This window comes from Schistocerca nitens, chromosome 7, assembly GCF_023898315.1.
Source record: "Schistocerca nitens isolate TAMUIC-IGC-003100 chromosome 7, iqSchNite1.1, whole genome shotgun sequence".
NCBI classification, from domain to species: Eukaryota; Metazoa; Arthropoda; class Insecta; order Orthoptera; family Acrididae; genus Schistocerca; species Schistocerca nitens.
In genome coordinates, this window is record NC_064620.1 from 578,488,783 (window position 1) to 578,514,297 (window position 25,515).

General features: G+C 43.2%; 1 protein-coding gene across 1 annotated transcript in view; it reads right to left on the reverse strand.

Moving 5' to 3' along the window:
- Positions 1 to 1,644: 1,644 nt before the first annotated feature.
- The window catches only part of LOC126195756 (glutamate receptor 3-like), a 123,144-nt gene continuing 99,273 nt past the window's right edge, over positions 1,645 to 25,515 (reverse strand). The window contains exon 8 of the mRNA XM_049934384.1: positions 1,645 to 1,990. Coding sequence (XP_049790341.1) covers positions 1,723 to 1,990 — 268 coding nt within the window. The 3' untranslated portion in view covers positions 1,645 to 1,722. The remainder of the gene's footprint in view (positions 1,991 to 25,515) is intronic.

Sequence of the window (25,515 nt, forward strand, 5' to 3'; positions counted from 1 at the left end):
TCAGCGGCTGTCGAGCACGATGTGATGCATAGACGGGTTTTCTCCTTCCGCTCGGTCTTGATGTCGCGGACGCACGACGACCCCCTCCAAACGTTTCCTCGTAAGAGACAATATTTTACCTTCAATTCGTCGGCTTTCCATTTGTCGGTTTGGTGACGGTGGTTGGGTGGCGAGTTTCCGGAGCATCGTGTAATAAAAGTCCAATGTGTGACAACGCCACGCTGCGTTATCTTTTCCGAATTGCGTTAGCACACGCCGAAACGCTGGTTTTGCACATTCCACCCACCATGCTAGAGTCGAAGAGTATCGGGGAAGACGACGTTCGCAATCCATCCATGTGCTGGCGATAATCTGACGGCATTCCGGGGCTTGAAGATGTGCCATATTCAGCTTCCAGGGTCCTCGGCTGCACCATATCTGCTGCTGCTCTAGAGTGAGTGTGCATATGAAAGCGCTGTGATCGGAGAAGGCAAGCGGCCAACGTTCGGCGTTCAATACTCCCGGCGCTAGAGCTCGTGAAACATAAATGCGGTCTAGGCGACTGGCTGAGTGACTAGTAAAGTATGTCGGTCCGGAACAGTCACCATGCATTGTCTCCCAAGTGTCGGTGAGAAGCAGATCTCGAACCAGGAGCCGAAGTTCTTGACAAGTCGAGAAATGTGGGACTTGGTCTTTGGGGTGGAGCACACAGTTGAAGTCGCCGCCGAAGATATATTGATCGAATACGATTAAGCTATCGGAGCACGACTTATGACCAGACACAAACTCCACATGTCATCAACCACGTGCCTACAACCTGTACTGGTACATTCATTATATACAGTATATTGCCGTTCAGGGGAGACATTTTAATTGAAAGTCGCTTGCCTGTTATCGGCGGATAAATACGATATTGCAGTGCCTGTATTGTTCCGAATTACGCTGCAAATCGTAGTTCGGAACGACACAGACATTGCACTATCTCACTCATCTGATCTCTGAACTGAACTCTTGAGCTCTGCATTGCCTGGCGTTTGAGAGCCTCTGCATATGGCGTCTGGGGCTGTTTGCTTACAGATGGGACGTGTCTGCTTCACTTGCTATGTCCAATTCGGAATCAATGAGTGTGAAATCAGCAATTCCTCAGCGTGTATGACCTCTTAATGAACTGATGAAAGCGGCGCGCTCTGAAAATCTCTAAGTTACAAGGCTTACAAAAAAATGGTTCAAATGGCTCTGAGCACTACGGGACTCAACTGCTTTGGTCATAAGTCCCCTAGAACTTAGAACTACTTAAACCTAACTAACCTAAGGACAGCACACAACACACAGCCATCACGAGGCAGAGAAAATCCGTGACCCCGCCGGGAATCGAACCCGGGAACCCGGGCGTGGGAAGCGAGAACGCTACCGCACGACCACGAGATGCGGGCTCACAAGGCTTACAGTTAATATTCATACATAGATGGCTTCTTTTCCTGGCAACCTCTCACGAGTCTGTCATTACAGTATAAGGACTTCTTATAAGCTGTTCGCTTGCAGAAATTTATTTCTTAATTGCAATACAAAACAGTTACAAAACAAAAAAAACTGCACATATTACTAGAAATTATGTTTGCAGTTAGCATATCTTTAACACTAAGGTGCAGCCTAATGAATGTCCATTATTCCAAGTCCTAGTAATTGTTTTCAAATTAGGATGAAAACAGCTATGTAATGGCGCTATGTGCAACAGATATTATGTCATTGAATACAAACGATTTTCTGTGCCTTCCTTGCCTTTCGCTTTCTCGAAACTACTTTAACATTTCTGTATTTGAAACTGTATATGCATATTTCTCCTATTAGAAAGACGACTGCCAAACACAGGCCACATCCAAACAAAGTGATCATAGGCAAGACGTCGGCGAAGGTTTCCGCTTCATACTTGTTATCGTCGCACACGGACGGCTTTGGCAACCACTTCCGGGAAAGACGATCAATGATGCCGCTCTCAAAGAGTTTCAGTATCCTACGGAAGAAGCCATTATTAGAATTAGCGTCAACATAACAGTTTGCGCTAGGTTACAACACTACTATACCCAGGCCGCTGAAACTTTGCACTTGACATATGCGTTTCAAGGTTACAGGGTAACAAGTGAAGAACGAGAAGCGCGAGGCGCTAGGTGAGGGGCGTGAACCAATCCCACCGCTGCAAACGCCGTTGGTCGTTACGTCAAAACTCACGCGTTGCCGGCTTTGTTTGGTGTGAAAGCAAACAACGTGCATTGTGAATTGTTTCTACGGTGTGCTTGCGTTGGACTGTGCTTTGCTTCCCTGTGATTTAGAAAATTCTAATACTCGAAAAAACTTCATTCCTTGTGTCAAGGTGTGCCGCTAGGCATTGAAGTTACTAACCAGAACTATTGAGTTTCACGAGCAGGAGAAAGAATACGCAAGTATTCATGGACAGCCAACAGTTCCTGCCGATAAAGTGGTGTAACACACATCAAAAACTCTTGAAATTAGTGCAAGAACAGTAGGAAGCGAGGGAGTGTTATTGCAAAAATTAAGAGATGTGGATGTGAGCCGTAACGATTCCGAGTTGTCTGGATCAGATAATATATTTTTAGCGACTCCTGGAAAGAAGAAAAAGCAGCCTCTACCGTCACCGACTTAGATTCTTTCTAGACTGGTTCAATTCGCAGCCAGCTTACTACAGCGAAGTTACTAATGTCGTTTAAAATAAAATGAACTTTCCAGGGGTTTTAAAACGTCATTAAAAACAGTGTTGAAAAGTAGGGATTTCCGTTAAAAAGCGTTAGACGAACGCAAAGTTCACTTAGAAAAGGTACATATTGTTACAGCTCGAAGCACATTCTTGCACAAAATTGTGAGCAAGCACATTCATTCGATTTCTGCTCATGGTGACGACCACGAAGACGGTCTTGGCGCTGATTCCGACTCCAGTGGCGATGGATAACTGGATGGAATTGCGTCACTGTCGCCGTAAAATGGTGAGTGAAGAGGTTTTCAAGGTATCGGTCATCATCAGATGCTTATTTCCCGTATTTCTTTGCTCCGTTGTCGAAAGCGCGTGCTTCATTGTGATTATACACTCCTGGAAATGGAAAAAAGAACACATTGACACCGGTGTGTCAGACCCACCATACTTGCTCCGGACACTGCGAGAGGGCTGTACAAGCAATGATCACACGCACGGCACAGCGGACACACCAGGAACCGCGGTGTTGGCCGTCGAATGGCGCTAGCTGCGCAGCATTTGTGCACCGCCGCCGTCAGTGTCAGCCAGTTTGCCGTGGCATACGGAGCTCCATCGCAATCTTTAACACTGGTAGCATGCCGCGACAGCGTGGACGTGAACCGTATGTGCAGTTGACGGACTTTGAGCGAGGGCGTATAGTGGGCATGCGGGAGGCCGGGTGGACGTACCGCCGAATTGCTCAACACGTGGGGCGTGAGGTCTCCACAGTACATCGATGTTGTCGCCAGTGGTCGGCGGAAGGTGCACGTGCCCGTCGACCTGGGACCGGACCGCAGCGACGCACGGATGCACGCCAAGACCGTAGGATCCTACGCAGTGCCGTAGGGGACCGCACCGCCACTTCCCAGCAAATTAGGGACACTGTTGCTCCTGGGGTATCGGCGAGGACCATTCGCAACCGTCTCCATGAAGCTGGGCTACGGTCCCGCACACCGTTAGGCCGTCTTCCGCTCACGCCCCAACATCGTGCAGCCCGCCTCCAGTGGTGTCGCGACAGGCGTGAATGGAGGGACGAATGGAGACGTGTCGTCTTCAGCGATGAGAGTCGCTTCTGCCTTGGTGCCAATGATGGTCGTATGCGTGTTTGGCGCCGTGCAGGTGAGCGCCACAATCAGGACTGCATACGACCGAGGCACACAGGGCCAACACCCGGCATCATGGTGTGGGGAGCGATCTCCTACACTGGCCGTACACCACTGGTGATCGTCGAGGGGACACTGAATAGTGCACGGTACATCCAAACCGTCATCGAACCCATCGTTCTACCATTCCTAGACCGGCAAGGGAACTTGCTGTTCCAACAGGACAATGCACGTCCGCATGTATCCCGTGCCACCCAACGTGCTCTAGAAGGTGTAAGTCAACTACCCTGGCCAGCAAGATCTCCGGATCTGTCCCCCATTGAGCATGTTTGGGACTGGATGAAGCGTCGTCTCACGCGGTCTGCACGTCCAGCACGAACGCTGGTCCAACTGAGGCGCCAGGTGGAAATGGCATGGCAAGCCGTTCCACAGGACTACATCCAGCATCTCTACGATCGTCTCCATGGGAGAATAGCAGCCTGCATTGCTGCGAAAGGTGGATATACACTGTACTAGTGCCGACATTGTGCATGCTCTGTTGCCTGTGTCTATGTGCCTGTGGTTCTGTCAGTGTGATCATGTGATGTATCTGACCCCAGGAATGTGTCAATAAAGTTTCCCCTTCCTGGGACAATGAATTCACGGTGTTCTTATTTCAATTTCCAGGAGTGTATATACATTATTATGCAGTTGTTTATTTACTGTCATTGTGGTAGCAAGTCAAGAACGAATTCTAATATATAGTGTTATTGCTCAATAGCTTACATTTACCAGATAAAATAGAAAACCATGTCGTCTGCTAAGTGTATAGAGGCTGCTGTTGCACCGTCGCTACTGCTTTATAGCCAACCTAATTTGACGTAATGCGAGCTGTGAAGTGCAATGTTTCGCCGGCGCAGGTACAATATCGCACTCAAAAAAATAGCAGACAAACGATTAATGAAATCGTGAATGTTTAGAAATAACTGTAGTCCATCGTATTTTGTGATTCTAACTGGCACAGATGATACAGGAGCATCAAAAGTTAGTCCACAACTTGATAAGACATTCATTGGTTTAAATTTAAAAGGTGATATGATACTTTTAAAGCCTTCCAGAATTGCATCCTAGAGGTCAGTGGAGTCGAATAATAACGTTAACATGCACGCAGTTAACTCAGAAAGCATCCTTAAAAGCGTTCCACTCGACGTCTCTGAAGTGTTTGGAATTTCCACACAAACGAAGAGTCATGTATACAATAACACACGCACAGTATCACCACCACCACCACTACTGTCAAGTTTCCCTTCCACCAAGCCGGCTGCAGTTCTCGACAAGCGTCCTTCAACTTTCTTTGTCCTTCCACAGTAATTTCACCTCGATTTTTGAGGTTCGAGACGAACAACTTCTCTCAATTGTAATTCTGTCTTTGCTTGGTGTCTTCTGGGATACAATTTGGCCAGATCACAGTTGTCGAGGATCTCCTTTAAAGTGTTCGAAGTGCCATTGAACAACTGCAGTTGTAAATGCTATTAAGCATAGCTGACAAACTAACGAACTGCCTAATAGCTTGCTCATGTCCATCAGTGTCAATACTTGAAACATTATCGCTATTGTGTGACATGCTTACTAATTCCTTTTTTTAACTCACCATAGAATTTCTTACTGTTGCTGTTAGCGCTGCGTGTTGTCTGTTATGAAGCGTTTCCCTATACCCGTCGTTGCCACTGGTCATGTGTGCCTCCAGCTGTTCTGCAGCCTCGGGTGTGCTGTCTGTGCTGCCTGCACTCACGCCGCGTGTGATCTGCACTGCTGTCTGCCGTCGCCTCTGCATTTTCCATGACCCTGCAGTGCCCGTCGTGGCTGCCACTGCTGCTGGCTGCCCTCACACGATCGACCACGACCTGGTGCTGCTTCTCGCGACTGCCGCTGCCACTGCCCGAGGCCCACGAGAAAGACAGGCCGCGGCGCGTACGTCACGAAGGTAGTCCTGCGCTCGCTAGCTCACTCAAATCAGCAGACAAACTACGTTTCTACGCCTGTTAATTCGTAACTAGGCGTGTCCGTACAAACGAAAACTGAATCTTCTGCTGGAATCTCACTGTTATTAGTCCTATACGATGGGTAGTCCATGGGCCTACTTATAATTTGTTACGGCTGTACTGGCGTAAAAAAAAAAAAGAAAAAAGAAAAAGAAAAAAATGCTAAAATGATTATCAGTTCCATAAGGCACCACTTCCAGCATGTAATGAGTACTGTTAAGCAGAAGAGACTAAATCCTATAAAGTCATTATACCATTTATATCGAGTATTGATCTGAAATTAAATTTTGTTGTAGTGCTGTTGATCAGTAAGACTTCATAATAGCAGATTTCAGTGGAAGAAGCAATTCTCGTTAGTACTTACACGCCCAGCTGCGAGTTAACAGGTTTAGAAACGCATATTGTCTGCCGAGCTGAGCGAGCGAGCGAGTTCAGGACTACCTTCGTGACGTACGCGCCGCGGCCTGTCTTTCTCTTGGGCCTCGCACTGCCCGGCCTCTGCGCGCGCCTGCACCTTGCACCGCTGTCTTCAGCTCCTGGCTTCCCTCCAGGAAGTTCGCCTCCACCCCGGACGCCGTCCGCCTGCTGCTGCCGAGGCTGCGCCGCCACTGGCCACCTCCTGGAGTGACGACATTCTCCTGAGGCATCATCTGTGTGCTGGGCTGGTCCCGGCATCTTCTTCTGTCTTTTCCAGGCGCCATCCACTCCTTTGCACTGGATGTGGTCTGTCTTCTTCTTCTAGGGAGTTTTACTCTCCTGCTCCTGGCTCTGCTGCTGGCCTTCTTACGGGTTGTGCAAATAATGCAAAATGGGCGCTCAAAGCTGTTCTACCATTTTGCAAGATGTCGGGCTCGGCAGGTTCAGTATTCCAAAGAGAGGTGACCTATTCCTATAACTCGTCGAGTGACAACTCCACACTAATGCCTGACCAATCCCCCACTGACACCAGAAAATGTCATCTCCAGTGAGCAGTCTAGACAACCAATGACATAACAATCTGAGCATGGCCCTTCCAGCCAGTTAGCATGGAGAAGGCTAACTGAATATTTTGAAGGAATTTGACACTTGTTTGGGAAATATACAAAAAACAGGCAAGACTTGAATAACTACAATCATTAATGCTTGTCTGAACAAAACAGAATAAGTGATCTGAACGGAAGTACACTATTCCCGACTGTACGCAGCTAAGTGAACATGAGCAGAGCCAGAGCGAATACTACAAGCACCTTTCTCAACTCAAGTCTCTTCGGACGCTATCGCCTTCACCTTCATACTATGTGGTGGGCCACATCGCCTCTTCCACGTTGGTGCTTCTGGCCACTGCCCTGTGGGGCCTCGTGTGTGACCATATATGGTCACTGCCAACACACTGCCATGCCTCACGGTTTCTCCACAAGAGCTTGTGTGATATCTCGTGAGTTCATTTCCCGCCAACGCCGAAAGCAACGCCCTTCCTGTGGCGCCTGCTTTGTTCTCTGAGTACTTTCTAGAAAACTTATTCGTCCTGGCTGCTGCTCTGTTGCGTTTTAGGCGTTGCATTTTTTAATATGTGACACCTGCAATTCTTCATCTTCACAGAGGGTAGTGAAGTCATCAGCAAATCTTATCATGACATTTTTTCACCCTGAATTTTGATCCCACACTTGAACCTTTGTTTTCTTTCCTTCATTGCTTCTTTGAAGTATATATTGAACAGTAGAGACGAAAGACTGCACTCCTGCCTTACACCCTTTTTAATCCGAGCACTTTCTTTTTGGTCTTCCAATCTTACTCAAATGGTTCAAATGGCTCTAAGCACTATGGGACTTAACATCTGAGGCCATCAGTCCCCTAGAGTTAGAACTACTTAAACCTAACTAACCTAAGGACATCATACACATCCATGCCCGAGCGAGGATTCGAACCTGCGATCGTAGCGGTCACGCGGTTACAGACTGAAGCGCCTAGAACCGCTCGGCCACAGCGGCCGGCTCCAATCTTCTTGTTCCCTCTTGGATCTTGTACTTGTTGTAAACTGCCCATGTTTTCCTATAGCTTACTCATATTTTTCTTAGTATTTCGAACATCTTGCTCCATTTTACGCTGTCGAATGCTTTTTTCAGATCTACCAATCCTATGAATGTGTCTTGAGTTTTCTTCAGTCTTTATTCTATTATCAGGAGCAACATCTGGACTGTCCCTCTGGTTTCTTTACCTTTCCTAAAGCCAAACTGATCGTCATATAAAAGATCCTCAGTTTTCTTCTCCATTATTCTGTGTATTATTCTTCCCAGCAACTCGGATGCATGAACTGTGATGCTGATTGTGTGATAATTATGTGCCCTTGGTATCTTCGGAATTGTGTGGATGGTATTTTTCCGAAGTTCTCATAGGGTGTTGCCAATCTCATAGACGTTAAGTTGAGAAGTCGTTTGGTTACTACTGGAAATTTCGATAGAATGTTATCTATCCCTTCTGCTGTATCTGAACTTAGGTCTTCCAAATCTCTTAAGTTCTGAATCCACTACTGGATTCCCTATCTCCTCCATATTTCTCCTTCTACCATGTCATCAGACAATCCCCCCCCCCCCTTGTAGTGGTCTTTAATGTACTCTTGCCACCTGTTCGCTCTTTTCACTGAGTTTAACAGTGAAATTCCTATTGCACTCTTAATGCTACCGCCCTTGCTTTTAATTTCCCCGAAAGTTGTTTTGACTTTTCCATATGCTGAGTCACTCCTTCCGACGATCATTTCTTTTTCGATTTCTCCATTTCGCCTTGGCCCCCCTGCACTTCTTATTTGTTTGATTTCTAAATGATTTATCTTGCTGTATTCCTGTCTTTCGTGGAACATTTCTGTACATCCTTCTTTCGTAGACGGTATTTCTTTTGTTATCCAAACTTCCTTTGCAGTTACCTTCCTTGTACCTATACCTGGCCGTCCAACATCTATGACTACTCTTTACAGAGATGCCCACTCCTTTTCAACTGAACTGCCTCTTTTGGTATTCCTTATCACAGTTTCCACATCTTTAGCAATCTGTATATATTAAATTGATAAGGAATTTAATTGTGACTGATACGTGATTTACATCGACAATGACCACGTTTTGTAAGCCTATATACAACTTAAAAGTCAACCAAATTAATAACGAATAAGAATAATTGCTTCCTAATCTAGTGAAACACTTAGCTTCGAAATCACATTTTAGAAACACGCTTAATTCTCACCTTTACTAGCGTTAACTTCACGTTTGGATTTTGGGACACTACAACAACATATAAAAGTTAAAAAGTAATGATTAGGAAAAGAACAATAAATTGCAATGTTATTTTTACAAATATCAACAACAATATTATCCTGCTAAAACTATTTAGGTTCTAGGGAATAGGAATGTGACCATTACACAGAAGTGGAGGTATTGATTTAAGGTTACATTTAAATAATTATCAATGAATTTCATACATAGATCCATGTATGAAAATTATATCGATATTGGGAAAGGTGCGCCATGTTTGGCACTGAAAAACTGGGAAAAGTGTTGTGCCTGCGTGGACTTCCTCGGCGTAACAATTCTCAATAGTCTCCTCGGGTTTGCTGCAGGATACAAATCAGCATGACTCGATATTTCGGCGATCCATCTGTCTGCCATTTTCTGCACAAGCTACAGGATGCTGTGAACGGTTCTGTAAGTATTGTCCAAGGCACTCTGTGAATGGCTGTATGCCTGCCTGATTATTATCATATAAATCGTACAGCCTGTATAAATGTGAAAAAAAAACTTCATTGGTTTGTGACCTTATCTTGAGGCTCCTTATTCTATTATTTTCCGTGAGGGTGGTGTCCATCAAGAAAATTATCTTTCGCCACTTCTCCTCATTATCGAAATGGACCAAGTTTTAAAGACAGTCGCCGGCCGGAGTGGCCGAGCGGTTCTAGGCGCTTCAGTCTGGAATCGCGCGACCGCTACGCTCGCAGGTTCGAATCCTGCCTCGGGCATGGATGTGTGTGGTGTCCTTAGGTTAGTTAGGTTTAAGTAGTTCTAAGTTCTAGGGGACTGATGACCTCAGAAGTTAAGTCCCATAATGCTCAGAGCCATTTTAACCATTTAAAGACAGTCAAAAAGAAGGAACGAACAATTATTGTATTAGGTTTAGCCAAAAAACAAAATATTTAGGAGGAGATGAATAGCATGGGCTGTTAATCAAATTGATTTGTAAACTCATAGAAACCACGGCGGTTGGTTGATATTGAGCAGGAACTCTCTGGTAGTCTTCCTGAAAACTGGAATGAAGAGATTACTTCCAGTAATTGGTTAGTGTTGTCTGCTCAGCTAATACCATAAATAAAGGTATTCGGGACAGAATACAAAAAGAAGCTTCGAAATTCTGTCATGCGATACGTGCGAAACTTTGCAATAGAACATTTCTAGCAGCTTCTAAGATCAGCCTGTAGAAAAGTTACGTCATACCTAATACACACACTAGGAGCACTGACAATTACCGGCTCCATGCAACAAAAATAAAGTTTATTCTTTCCTGTATTTTTTTAAACGGCAAAATAAAGAATGAGAACACTCAGCAGCAGCTAAGTTACGAAAGAATCATGGTGTAAACACTTGAACAGAAGCGACTGCAGTGCCACGGGAAAATGAAGGAGTGGACGTTATTGTTAGAATCATTCAGCGTGAATTGTGTCAGTAAAAATAAGCCACAGTTGAAAGTGAGAATAAGTGTCCTAAAGGAAAATATCCGAATAATTCATTTGGATACAGAACATAAGGCAGGAATCATAGAGCTATTTCCCCTTTATGGCAATGTTTCCCATTTGCCAGGAGACAAATTGTCCTATACAAATAGTATCAGGCACAAAATTAAATTACTGCCGGAAGCAGAAAGTAGGGGAATTTGTTCGCAACGCTACAGAATATTGGGAAGCCCGAAAAGAGGTACTCCAGCAAGAAACTGAAAAGATGTTACAAGATGACTTCATAGTACCGAATAAAAATGGCTGTTAATTTCGATTCCGAAAAAGATGGACGCTAGTGGACAGTGGAAGTGGCGTACAGTCGCGGAATGCAGTTAACTGAAAGGAATCTCCCTAAATTTAGTATATCCATTGCCAAGAGTGAACGACATTCTTGACAGGTTTTTCGGAAAGCAAAGTACTTCTCGACCATCGCTTTAGCGAAGGGTCTTATAAGACGAACAGGATCGGAGTAAGACGGCTTTCAGTTCGCTGTATGGGCATTATGAGTACAAACGAATGCCCATGGAACTTAAAACAGCTCCAAGTACGATTGATTAACTTCGTCTTGACAGGGTTACAAGGTGACAAATTGTTTATCTATTTGGATCACATGGAAATATTTGGCCCCCCCTTAGAGGAACATAGAGAGGTGTTTGAAAGACTTAGGCTCCACAGTTTAAAGATGGACAAGTGCGAATTTTTGCGAAAGTAAGTGTGCTATTTGGGACATGTTCTATCGACTGAGGTCTTGAGGCCAGACCCACAGAAGGTCAAAGAGATAAATGAGTATCTACAGCCCGAAACAACAAAGCAATTAAAGGCATATCTAGGCTTTGTGAGATCCTATCGATGTTTTATAAGCTTCAGCCAAACCGCGAAGGTGCTACACGAATTACTGAGGAAGGAAGTGCCGTACACCTGGGTGTCGAGCAGGAAAACGCACTTCAGCATTTGAAGGCGAAACTAATCAGTCTGCCTATAATAAAGAATCTGGACTTCGAAAAGGACTTCATAATTACTACTACATCTACATCTACATTTATACTCCGCAAGTCACCAAACGGTGTGTGGCGGAGGGCACTTTACGTGCCACTGTCGTTACTTCCCTTTCCTGTTCCACTCGCGTATGGTTCGCGGGAAGAACGACTGCCGGAAAGCCTCCGTGCGCGCTCGAATCTCTCTAATTTTACATTCGTGATCTGCTCGGGAGGTATAAGTAGAGGGAAACAATATATTCGATACCTCATCCAGAAACGCATCCTCTCGAAACCTGGACAGCAAGCTACACCGCGATGCAGAGCGCCTCTCTTGCAGAGTCTGCCACTTGAGTTTGCTAAACATCTCCGTAACGCTATCACGCTTACCAAATAACTCTGTGACAAAATGTGCCGCTCTCCTTTGGATCTTCTCTATCTCCTGTGTCAACCCGACCTGGTACGGATCCCACACAGATGAGCAATACTCAAGTATAGGTCGAACGAGTCTTTTATAAGCCACCTCCTTTGTTGATGGACTACATTTTCTAAGGACTCTCCCAATGAATCTCAACCTGGCACCCGCCTTACCAACAATTAATTTTATATGATCGTTCCACTTCAAATCGTTCCGTACCCATACTCTCAGATAATTTACAGAAGTAACTGCTACCAGTGTTTGTTCCGCTATCATACAATCATACAATAAAGGATCCTTCTTTCTATGTATTCGCAGTACATTACATTTGTCTATGTTAAGGGTCAGTTGCCACTCCCTGCACCAAGTGCCTATCCGCTGCAGATCTTCCTACATTTCGCTGCAATTTTCTAATGCTGCAACTTCTACTTACGCTAGCTGGACAAGTGTTGGAGCCGTTTCGAGTCAGGAAAAAATCTGAGGCGACTTAACTGTCACGCATGCCTCGAGAACGCTGAATAAGGCGGAAAGAGGGTACAGTACGATCGAGAGGGAGCGTAAACCATATTTTGGGCAGTGAAATACTTCAGACTGTATGCATTTGGCAGAAAGTTCCTGATGTGCACTGATCATAAACCCGTGACGTGGGTAGGTAGTATATCTGAACCGTCATCCAGATTGATGAAGTTTAGGTTGAAGCTGGAGGAATATGACTATCAAATCATGTACAAGAGTGGCAAAAGAATCAAGTCACCGATGCACTCTCGCCAGTGAGAGGGGTCAGTGCTACTGGTGCGTGACCGGAAGGCAATAGCAGCCTGGGCCAGGATACGACAGATGCGGAAGTCGTAGCGAGGCTCAGAGACCTACCTGCAGGCGGTGGCAGCGGGGCTGTTGACACGCGTGAACAGGCGGCAGGCGTGCCTGACAAGTAAGCAGGACATGGAACAGCTGAGATGAAATCAGTGAAAGATTACATTTGGAAATGTAAAAACTGTGTCAAGAGATATGGAAAAGTACACTGAAGCGCCAAAGAAACTGGTACAGGCATGCACGTTCAAATACAGAGATATGTAAACAGGCAGAATACGGCGCTGCGGTCGGCAACGCCTATGTGAGACAAATGTCTGGCACAATTGTTAGGATAGTTAATGCTGCTAAAGTGGCAGATTATCGAGACTTAAGTGAGTTTCAACGTGCTGCTATAGTCGGCGCAAGAGGGATGGAACACAGCATCTCGAGTTAGCGATGAGGTGTGGATTTTTTCGTACGACCATTTCACGAGTGTACCGTGAAAATCAGGAATCGCGTAAAACATCAAATCTTCGACGTCGCAGCGGCCGGAAGAAGGTCCTGCATGAACGGGACCAACGACGACTGAAGAGAATCGTTCAACGTGACAGAAGTACAAGTCTTACGCAAATTGTTGCAGATTTCAATGGCGGGCCATCAACAACCATTCAACGAAACATCATCGATATGGGCTTTTGGAGCCGAAGGCCCACTCGTGTACCCTTGATGACTGTAGACACAAAGCTTTACGCCTCGCCTGGGCCCGTCAACACCAACATTGGACTGTTGATGACTGGAAACATGTTGCCCTGACGGACAAGTCTCGTTTCAGATTGTATCGAGCGGACGGGCGTGTACGGGTACAGGGACAACCTCACGAATCCATGGATCCTGCATGTCAGTAGGAGACTGTTATAGCTGGTAGAGGCTCTGTAATGATGTGGTGCGTGTGCAGTTGGAGTCATATGGGACTCCTGATTCGTCTAGATACGACTCTGACAGGAGACACGTGTGTAAGCATCCTGTCTGATCAGCTGCATCCATTTATGTCCATTGTGCATTCCGACGGACTTGGGCAATTCCAGCAGGACAATGCGTCACCCCACACGTCCAGAATTGCTACAGAGTGACTCCAGGAAGATTCTTCTGGGTTTAAACACTTCCGCTGGCCACGAAAGTGCCCAGACATGAACATTACTGACAAGGGAACCTCCCCATCGCACTCCCCTCAGATTTAGCTATAAGTTGGCACAGTGGATAGGCCTTGAAAAACTGAACACAGATCAATCGAGAAAACAGGAAGAAGTTGTGTGGAACTATGAAAAAAATTAGTAAAATATACAAACTGAGTAGTCCATGCGAAGATATGCAACATCAAGGAGAACGCGAGTCAAGGAGTGCCGTGGTCCCGTGGTTAGCGAGAGCAGCTACGGAACGAGAGGTCCTAGGTTCAAGTCTTCCCTCGAGTGAAAAGTTTAATTTTTTATTTTCAGTTTATGTGGCAAACTCTTATGTTTTCATCACTTTTTGGGAGTGATTATCACATCCACAGGAAACCCTAAATCGGACAAGGTAGAAGAATCTTTTTACCCATTCGCTAAGTGTACAAGTTAGGTGGGTCGACAACATATCCCTGTCATGTGACACACATGCCGTCACCAGTGTCGCATAGAATATATCAGACGTGTTTTCCTGTGGAGGAACCGGTTGACCTATGACCTTGCGATCAAATGTTTTCGGTTCCCATTGGAGAGGCACGTCCTTTCGTTTACTAATCGCACGGTTTTGCGGTGCGGTCGCAAAACACAGACACTAAACTTATTACAGTGAACAGACACATCAATGAACGAACGGACAGATCATAACTTTGCGAAAATAAAGAAAGTAAGATTTTCAGTGGAGGGAAGGACCTCTCGTTCCGTAGTTACTCACGCAAACCACGGGACCACGGTGCTCCGTAGCTAGCATTCACCTTGATGTTGCTTATCTTCGGATGGACTACTCAGTTTGTATATTTTACTAATTTTTTTCATAGTTCCACACAACTTCTTCCTGTTTTCTCGATTGATCTGTGTTGAGTTTTTCAAGGCCTATCCACTGTGCCAACTTATAACTAAATCTGAGGGGGGTGCGATGGGGAGGTTCCCTTGTGAGCATATTTGGTATGACTTGCAACGTGCTGTTCAGAAGAGATCTCCACCCCCTCGTACTCTTACTGATTTTCGGACAGCTCTGCACGATTCATGGTGTCAGTTCCCTCCAGCACTACTTCAGACATTAGTCGAGTCCATGTCACGTCGTGTTGCGGCATTTCTGCGCGCTCGCGGTGGCCCTACACGATATTGGGCAAGTGTACCAGCTTTTTTGGCTCTTCAGTGTATGTCCGGAATCGAGATACAGCTGAGTCTATAACCGCGAAAGAAATAAGTGAAAACGAAGAGACCGTGGTATTAAAACAGTTTCACCCACTGGAGAACACCAGGCCATAGGAGAACCTATGAACGAATAAGGAAGTACCGAATATGGAATGGTATGAAGAAATATATGGAAGGATACGTCGATAAATGCCAAAGATATCGAAGAACATGCTCACTAGGATACACATAAAGATGGCTTTAGAAATCATGAAAACGCATGAATACACTTTCGAAAGGTCTAATAATGACAGAGTATGTCCATTAAACCAGGCGGACAGAGGGAGCAAGTATATTCTTACGTTTCAAGATGCTCTGACCAAGTTTATGGTGGTTAAACCCATTGTCAGACAGGATGCTGACACAGTAGCGCGAGTGCAAGTTGAGAAAATTAGACTGATGTCTGGAATACCGACAGTATTGTTAAGTGATCTGAAAAGTAATTTCATGAGTGTAAGCATGAAAAAGATTATGTAAACTGTTGAGTACTGAAGAGATTCAACTACCAGCTTCCGCCCTCAGAGAAACGGAGCGCTAAAAAGGTCGCATCGAACATTGACTTAGACGTTGCAACGCTATGTGGATAGAGCTCGAACAAACTGGGACAGTTGGGTTCCATTCGCAGTTTTTGTGTATGAGCTGTTCTTTGGAAAAACATGTAAAATACCAGGGATACTGCAGAAAGATACAGCTGGAATGAGGTATAATTTTGGTGATTATGTGGCAGAGCTAAAGGAACACATGCAAGAAATTCACTGATGTGCAAGAGAGTATAATGCGCGGTATAAAATAAAGAATACTATTATAGGACACAGAATCGAAAACAATTTCATTGTGGGAATAAAGTTCTGTTGTATAACGATAGCATAGGACGCAGAAGATCGCTTAAGTTTGATATGCAGTTGCGAGGACCATAGTTCGAACAAAAGGTCTGATGTACGAAAAAGTATCTTATGGTTCAGTCCAACAGACTAAAGGAATTTTTCTGATTCCAGATTTCGGTATCGTACTACATCGTCGGTGTTATCCTACTGTTCATTGAGACTGAGTGCACAAGTCAAGAATCATACGTGCAAATAACGAAGTTCCAGACGTCGCCAGGACTGTATTACGATAATATGGGACAAGTGAAAATTTACAGCGTAACTTGTAAAATTGTGAGTTATTTCAATTTGACGGAACTTAAAGAGAAATTTGCGCACATTGAGGCTCACGCAAGGCGGGCACTCAGATATTGTAAAGACAGACTGGCATTACCGAATATGAGTGTAGCAGAGTGTAAAAGTGCGGAACTTGAGTTAAAATGGCACAGGACAAACTGAAAAGGCCCAGTGTCTGATTGGACAGTTAGCACAGCATGAATCCCGCATAAGGTAACGAAGGGTCTTAAACTTCGTTACCAATGTCAGCCAGATTTTATTCGGAACACTAGGTGATGATAACGCCATGTTCTTCAAGGCGAAGAAAGAGGTACTAGAAGAGGAACAGAAACAGCTACTCCGACTTTCGAAGGAGCAAGTGACCATAGTTAAAGTAAACTTGTGTAGTTTTAATCGAAGGGTAAGCTCCATAGCGAAAAATGAAGAGATTATCACGAATGAAATGAAAAAAATTAAGCTGGTACATAGAAGAATATGAGAACAGTACTGATGAACGGTAGCAGAGAGCAGTAATCTTGACCATTGTTAACGAACAGCTGATACAGCTCAAGAGCATTTTAAGTGAGCTAGAACAGGAATACGATATGTTAACACCAGCGATTATCAACGCTCAGAAAGACATTCTGGAGCGGCATCTACCCCAATTCAGATCCTAAAGTATCTAGAACTGAAGAAAGACGACATCTAGGATAAGCGGGTCCCTGTGGCTCTTGCGGCCGACATCTGTTACCAATTGATCAGAATTGTTGATCTGGATGTCTTCATCTCGGAAACTATCTTGAGTTGTTGTTGTTCTGGTCTTCAGTCCTGAGACTGGTTTGATGCAGCTCTCCATGCTACTCTATCCTGTGGAAGCTTCTTCATCTCCCAGTGCCTACTGCAGCCTACATCCTTCTGAATCTGCTTAGTGTATTCATCTTTTGGTCTCCCTCTACGATTTTTACCCTCCACGCTGCCCTCCAGTACTAAATTGGTGATCCCTTGATGCCTCAGAACATGTCCTACCAACCGATCCCTTCTTCTAGTCAAGTTGTGCCACAAACTCCTCTTCTCCCCAATTCTAATCAATACCTCATCATTAGTTATGTGATCTACCCATCTAATCTTCAGCATTCTTCTGTAGCACCACATTTCGAAAGCTTCTATTCTCTTCTTGTCTAAACTATTTATCGTCCATGTTTAACTTCCATACATGGCTACACTCCGTACAAATACTTTCAGAAACGACTTCCTGACACTTAAATCAATACTCGATGTTAACAAATTTCTCTTCTTCAGAAACGCTTTCCTTGCCATTGCCAGTCTACATTTTATATCCTCTCTACTTCGACCATCATCAGTTATTTTGCTCGCCAAACAGCAAAACTCCTTTACTATTTTAAGTGTCTCATTTCCTAATCTAGTTCCCTCAGAATCACCCGACTTAGTTCGACTACATTCCATTATCCTCGTTTTGCTTTTGTTGATGTTCATCTTATACTCTCCTTTCAAGACACTGTCCATTCCGTTCAACTGCTCTACCAAGTCCTTTGCTGTCTCTGGCAGAATTACAATGTCATCGGCGAACCTCAAAGTTTTTATTTCTTCTCCATGGATTTTAATACCTACTCCCGACTTTTCTTTTGTTTCCTTTACTGCTTCCTCAATATACAGATTCAATAGCATTGAGGCGAGGCTACAACCCTGTCTAACTCCCTTCCCAACCACTGCTTCCCTTTCATGTCCCTCGACTCTTATAACTGCCATCTGCTTTCTGTGCAAGTTGTAAATAGCCTTTCGCTCCCTTTATTTTACCCCTGCCTCCTTCAGAATTTGAAAGAGAGTATTCCAGTTAACATTGTCAAAAGCTTTCTCTAAGTCTACAAATGCTAGAAACGTAGGTTTGCCTTTCCTTAATCTTTCTTCTAAGATAAGTCGTAGGGTCCTCACGTGTTCCAACATTTCTACGGAATCCAAACTGATCTTCCCCGAGGTCGGCTTCTACCAGTTTTTCCATTCTTCTGTAAAGAATTCGCGTTAGTATTTTGCAGCTGCGATTTATTAAACTGATAGTTCGGTAATTTTCACATCTGTCAACACCTACTTTATTTGGGATTTGAACTATTATATTCTTCTTGATGTCTGAGGGAATTTCGCCTGTCTCATACATCTTGCTCACCAGATGGTAGAGTTTTGTAAGGACTGGCACTCCCAAGGCCGTCAGTAGTTCTAATGGAATGTTGTCTACTCCCGGGGTCTTGTTTCGACTTAGGTCTTTCAGTGCTCTGTCAAACTCTTCACGCAGTATCATATCTCCCATTTCATCTTCATCTACCTCCTCTTCCATTTACATAATACTGTCCTCAAGAACATCGCCCCTATATAGACCCTCTATATACTCCTTCCACCTTTCTGCTTTCCCTTCTTTGCTTAGAACTGGGTTTCCATCTGAGCTCTTGATATTCACGTGTTGAATATCCAACTGGTAAAGGACAATGTGCACAACCTCTATGTAATACTACCGTTACCGTCAGAAATGAACAAAACGAGGCATTTATTTGTTTATATTGCCCAGGAAAAAGAGGTACTGCTAATGGACGACGCGAAACGGCAGTATACGATTTAAGTAACGAGCAGTTGCAGTGTAAAACAGTGTATAAGCACCTCGGAATATGCAAGCAGGTGTTTATATGCGGCGAAGATGCTGCAACCAGTGTGAGAAGTTCCGAAGGTTTGCGTGCATAAGATAATAGTGCTGAACGAAAGTCTGTGGACATGGTTAAGTAATACTTTTTTTGGAAATATGTGGTAAGGTATTATGGGACCAAAGAGCTGAGGTCATCGATCGCTAAGCTTACACACTATTTAATCTAACTTAAACACGACAGTCATCAACTTGACAATGGCAGAGGGGACCTCTGCCGAAAGCTCGTGGGCAGTAAACCACTTGACGCAGCTTGAAACCCGAGAATGTTTTACTAACGGATATCGCCGCGAAAGTATGCATTCGTACAAGAATAGCGTACTTTCATTCAGGTCACTTATTCAGTTTTGCTCAGGTGAGCATTAAAGACTGTAGTTATTCCAGTCTTGCCTATGTTAGATTCTTATGCAATTAAGTGTGTAGTCCAATCGGTGAACTTGAATGGAAAGAAGTTTAATGAGTACAGAATATGGGCTGAGAGTAAACCGAAGAAAGACGAAAGTAATGAGAAGTAGCACAAATGAGAATAGGGAGAAATTTAACATCAAAACAGACGATCACGAAGTAGACGAAGGTAAGGAATTCTGCTGCCTTGGGAGCAAAATAACCCACAACAGACGAAGCAAGGAGAACACAAAAAAGCCAGTTAACATAGGTAAAGAGGGCATTTCTGGCAATAGAAGTCTACTAACAGCAAACATAGATCTTAATTGGAGGAAGAAGTTTCTGGGAATGTGCGTTTGGAGAGCAGGACTGAATGGTAGCGAATCATGAACCGTGGGAAAGGTGGAACAGGAGAATCGAATCGTTTGAGATGTGGTACTATAGAAGAATGTTGATAATTAATTGGGCAGATAAGGTGAGAAATGAGGAGGTTGTCTGCAGAATCGGTGAGAAAAGGAGCATATGAAAAGGACTGACAAGAAAAAAGGAAAGACGATAGGATATGTGTTGAGACATCAGGGAATAACTTCTGTGGTACTAGAGGGAGCGCCGGCCGTTGAGACCGAGCGGTTCTAGGCGCTTCAGTCCCGAACCGCGTTGCTGCTATGGTCGCGATTTCGAATCCTGCCGCGCGCATGGATGTGTGTACTGTCATTAGGTTAGTTTGGTTTAAGTAGTTCAAATGGTTCAAATGGCTCTGAGCACTATGGGACTTAACATCTGTGGTCATCAGTCCCCTAGAACTTAGAACTACTTAAACCTAACTAACCTAAGGACATGACACACTTCCATGCCCGAGGCAGGATTCGAACTTGCGACCGGAGCGGTCACGCGGTTCCAGACTGAAGCGCCTTTAACCGCACGGCCACACCGGCCGGCGTTTAAGTAGTTCTAAGTCCAGGGGACTGATGAGATCAGATGTTAAGTCCCATAGTACTCAAAGCCATTTGAACTAGAGGAAGCCGTAGAGGGTAAAAACTGTAGAGGGAGACAGAGATTGGAATACATCCAACAAATAGTTGAGGAAGTTGGGCGCAAGTGTTACTTTGAGGTGAAAACGTTGGCACAGGGAGGAATTCGTGGCGGACTGCATCAAACCAGTCAGGAGACTGATGGGAAAAAAACAAAGCATTTGCATACATTTATTTTATCAATATGTGAGAATATAAAGTGAACATTATCTTATCTTATGAACTTTAACATCGAGGATAAAAATCTCATGCGCACCTGTTGAGCTACAAGTTTTAATTACCGACATTTCAGTGTACAGAACTGTTTTCAAATATCCGATGCATAGATTATTTCGTTTACACACTTCTCTTGTTCGGTCCTGGATGCCTGCCCTGTACTACAAGGCGCGAGTTCTGTGGACTGATCGGATGCTTGTACCCACACACTATGCCTTTGCATACTTTTTTCATCATGGAATGAGCACGTTAATACTATGATGGTTTACCTGGCTCCAAAGTTCATCTGTGGTGGTTGGCTTTGGGACACAGTCACCCATTATTTCACCATATCCCACACATTTTCGATTAACAATTAGTAAAAAATTGGAAATTTGTGTAAGTTGCTGTGGGACCAAACTGCTGAGGTCATCAGTCCCTAGGCTTACACACGATTTAACCTAACTTACGCTAAGGACATCCTGTGACACCAAGAAGGCACGTGTTCGTGCAGCAACATGTGGGCTGTTGTGCAGAAAGGATATGGCTATAGGTCACAGGGTGTCATTTACGTAGGTCACGCTGGTTTTAGATTAGATTAGATTAGATTAATACTAGTTCCATGGATCATGAATACGATATTTCGTAATGATGTGGAACGAGTCGAATTTTCCAATACATGACATAATTAGGTTAATTTAACAACATACTTAAGTTAATATAACAACTTTATTTTATTGTGTTTTTTGTTTTTCTTTATTTTTATTTTTTTTATTTTTTTAATATTTTTTTTCTTTTTTTTCTTAATTTATATCTAAAAATTCCTCTATGGAGTAGGAGTTGTCAATCAGAAATTCTTTTAATTTCTTCTTAAATACTTGTTGGTTATCTGTCAGACTTTTGATACTATTTGGTAAGTGACCAAAGACTTTAGTGCCAGTATAATTCACCCCTTTCTGTGCCAAAGTTAGATTTAATCTTGAATAGTGAAGATCATCCTTTCTCCTAGTATTGTAGTTATGCACACTGCTATTACTTTTGAATTGGGTTTGGTTGTTAATAACAAATTTCATAAGAGAGTATATATACTGAGAAGCTACTGTGAATATCCCTAGATCCTTAAATAAATGTCTGCAGGATGATCTTGGGTGGACTCCAGCTATTATTCTGATTACACGCTTTTGTGCAATAAATACTTTATTCCTCAGTGATGAATTACCCCAAAATATGATGCCATATGAAAGCAATGAGTGAAAATAGGCGTAGTAAGCTAATTTACTAAGATGTTTATCACCAAAATTTGCAATGACCCTTATTGCATAAGTAGCTGAACTCAAACGTTTCAGCGGATCATCAATGTGTTTCTTCCAATTTAATCTCTCATCAATAGACACACCTAAAAATTTGCAATATTCTACCTTAGCTATATGCTTCTGATTAAGGTCTATATTTATTAATGGCGTCATACCATTCACTGTACGGAACTGTATGTACTGTGTCTTATCAAAATTCAGTGAGAGTCCGTTTACAAGGAACCACTTAGTAATTTTCTGAAAGACAGTATTGACAATTTCATCAGTTAATTCTTGTTTGTCAGGTGTGATTACTATACTTGTATCATCAGCAAAGAGAATTAACTTTGCCTCTTCATGAATATAGAATGGCAAGTCATTAATATATAATAAGAACAACAAAGGACCCAAGACTGACCCTTGTGGAACCCCATTCTTGATAGTTCCCCAGTTTGAGGAATGTGCTGATCTTTGCATGTTACGAGAACTACTTATTTCAACTTTCTGCACTCTTCCAGTTAGGTACGAATTAAACCATTTGTGCACTGTCCCACTCATGCCACAATACTTGAGCTTGTCTAGCAGAATTTCATGATTTACACAATCAAAAGCCTTTGAGAGATCACAAAAAATCCCAATGGGTGGTGTTCGGTTATTCAGATCATTCAAAATTTGACTGGTGAAAGCATATATGGCATTTTCTGTTGAAAAACCTTTCTGGAAACCAAACTGACATTTTGTTAGTACTTCATTTTTACAGATATGTGAAGCTACTCTTGAATACATTACTTTCTCAAAAATTTTGGATAAAGCTGTTAGAAGGGAGATTTGACGGTAATTGTTGACATCAGATCTATCCCCCTTTTTATGCAAAGGTATAACAATAGCATATTTCAGTCTATCAGGGAAAATGCCCTGTTCCAGGGAGCTATTACACAGGTGGCTGAGAATCTTACTTATCTGTTGAGAACAAGCTTTTAGTATTTTGCTGGAAATGCCATCAATTCCACGTGAGTTTTTGCTTTTAAGCAAGTTTATTATTTTCCTAATTTCAGAGGGAGAAGTGGGTGAGATTTCAATTGTATCAAATTGCATAGGTATGGCCTCTTCCATTAACAGCCTAGCATCTTTAATGAACACCTGGATCCTACTATATCCACAACATTTAGAAAATGATTATTAAAAATATTTTCAACTTCTGACTTTTTGTTCGTAAAGTTTTCATTCAATTTGATGGTAATACTGTCTTCCTCTGCTCTTGGTTGACCTGTTTCTCTTTTAATAATATTCCAAATTGTTTTAATTTTATTATCAGAGTTGCTGATTTCAGACATGATACACATACTCCTGGATTTTTTAATAACTTTTCTTAATATAACACAGTAGTTTTTATAATTTTTGATAGTTTCTGGGTCACTACTCTTTCTTGCTGGCAGATACATTTCCCTTTTCCGGTTACAAGATACTTTTATACCCTTAGTAAGCCATGGTTTGTTACAAGGTTTCTTACGAGTATATTTAACTATTTTCTTGGGGAAGCAGTTTTCAAATGCATTTACAAAAATGTCATGAAATAAATTATATTTTAAATTGGCATCAGGTTCACGGTACACCTCATCCCAGTCTAACTGCTGTAGGCTTTCCCTGAAATTTGCAATTGTTAAATCGTTGACTGAACGTATTACTTTGGAGGACTGTTTAGTATTGCTGAATGGAGCTATGTCATATATTGTAACTAGCTGTGCACCATGATCAGAAAGACCATTCTCAACAGGCTGAGCATTTATCTGGTTAAACTTATCTTGGTCTATAAAGAAGTTATCTATCAGTGAGCTGCTATCCTTTACCACCCGAGTAGGAAAATCAATAACAGGTGTCAAATTGAAAGAACCGAGTAATACTTCAAGGTCATTTTTCCTATTACCCTCTTTCAGAGAATCTACATTGAAGTCCCCACAAATAATAATTTGCTTCCCCCTGTCTGACAGATAGCACAACAAGGAGTCCAAATTTTTCAGAAATAGATGAAAATTTCCTGACGGGGACCTATATACAGTTACAATTATAAATGTGCCTTTATTTAATTTAAGCTCACAGGCACATGCTTCTATATGTTTCTCTACACAAAACTTTTTTGTTTCTATTCTTTTTGCACAATGATAACTTTTGACATATATGGCAACTCCTCCTTTCTCCATATTTTCTCTCATTACATGTGCAGAGAGCTTATATCCACTTACATTTACCTTATCCATATCAGTAACAATGTGATGCTGAGACAGGCATAGTATATCTATTTCATTCTCAGCTTCTAAATCTTCTAAACAAACCAGAAGCTCATCTACTTTATTCTTTAAACTCCCAATATTTTGATGAAATATACTTACATTATTTTTGATTATACTTTTATGAGAACCTTTCCTTATTCTAACATTTGCAGTACTCTCCTGACTGAGTTTCTCATTGTGCTTAGGCCTAGTTCCTATACCAGTGGTCACACGGTGTTCAGAGAGGCAGATTATGTCAACTGGGTTGGGTGACTTTAATTCACCAATGCAATTACCTAGGACTGAGATACAACTTGGTGGAGATAAAATTTCTGGTGGTTGGTGAAAATTTATAATTGATAGCTGTGATTGGTGATCCAATGTGCTAGAATTGTGCTGTTTAATTTCTTTCCTAAACTGAAGATTTGTTTCAATCCTGACCTCTCGTAGAACTTGACATCTTTCTGTCTTACCTATCCTAAAAAAGGTGCTGCTCGAACACCTGTAACCACTGGTATTTTACCATTCATGGCAGTGCCTCCCCCCCTTAAATTTCCTGCTATTACCCCAGCCAGTTTCCCCTTCCCTTTCCTGTTGAGATGTAGGCCGTGCCTGGTATAGTCCCACCTACTGAGATAATCAACAGGAACCACACCAATATGAGCCCCCGCACCCGACCCAAGCAGCCGTTCCAACTCCAAATTAACTCTCCCAACAGAAGAGTTCAAATGAGGCCGGTCATGGCGTCTCAGGACAGATACAAATTCAACACTGGTGTGTCTCGATGCCGACGCAATCTTTACCAGGTCACACTCTATACTGTACCCAGGATCTCTGTCGATGCTGTTCCCTGGCCCTCCCACAATAACCACGGTGTCTTCTTTGGTAAATCCTTTACAGAGTGAACCTAAATCCTCTGTTACCTGATCCAGACTAGCACTTGGTTTGAAAAAATTTGTGACCTGGTATTCTGGTCCTAATTCCTCCTGCAGAAGTTGGCCTACACCTCTGGCATGAGAACTGCCTAACAACAAAACTTTCTTCCTTTTCGATGACTTTCCTACATTCTTTTTCAATTTCCTATTGAAAGTTTGTTGTGTCCTGTCTACACCTACCTCTGCTTGAGGCTCATCAGTTTCTAACTGAAGCAACAGGTCAAACTTATTTTTGACATTCACCACAAAACTGTCAGACTTAGTTCTAGGCCTGTTCCTTCTGCTACCTGTTGCCACTTCCCACCTCTCTTTGCCCTTCTCCCTCCTTAGCCTGTCCAGATCTTCCCTAGCCTGATCTAGCTCAGCCTGAAGGGCAGCAATTTTCCCCTCCTGTT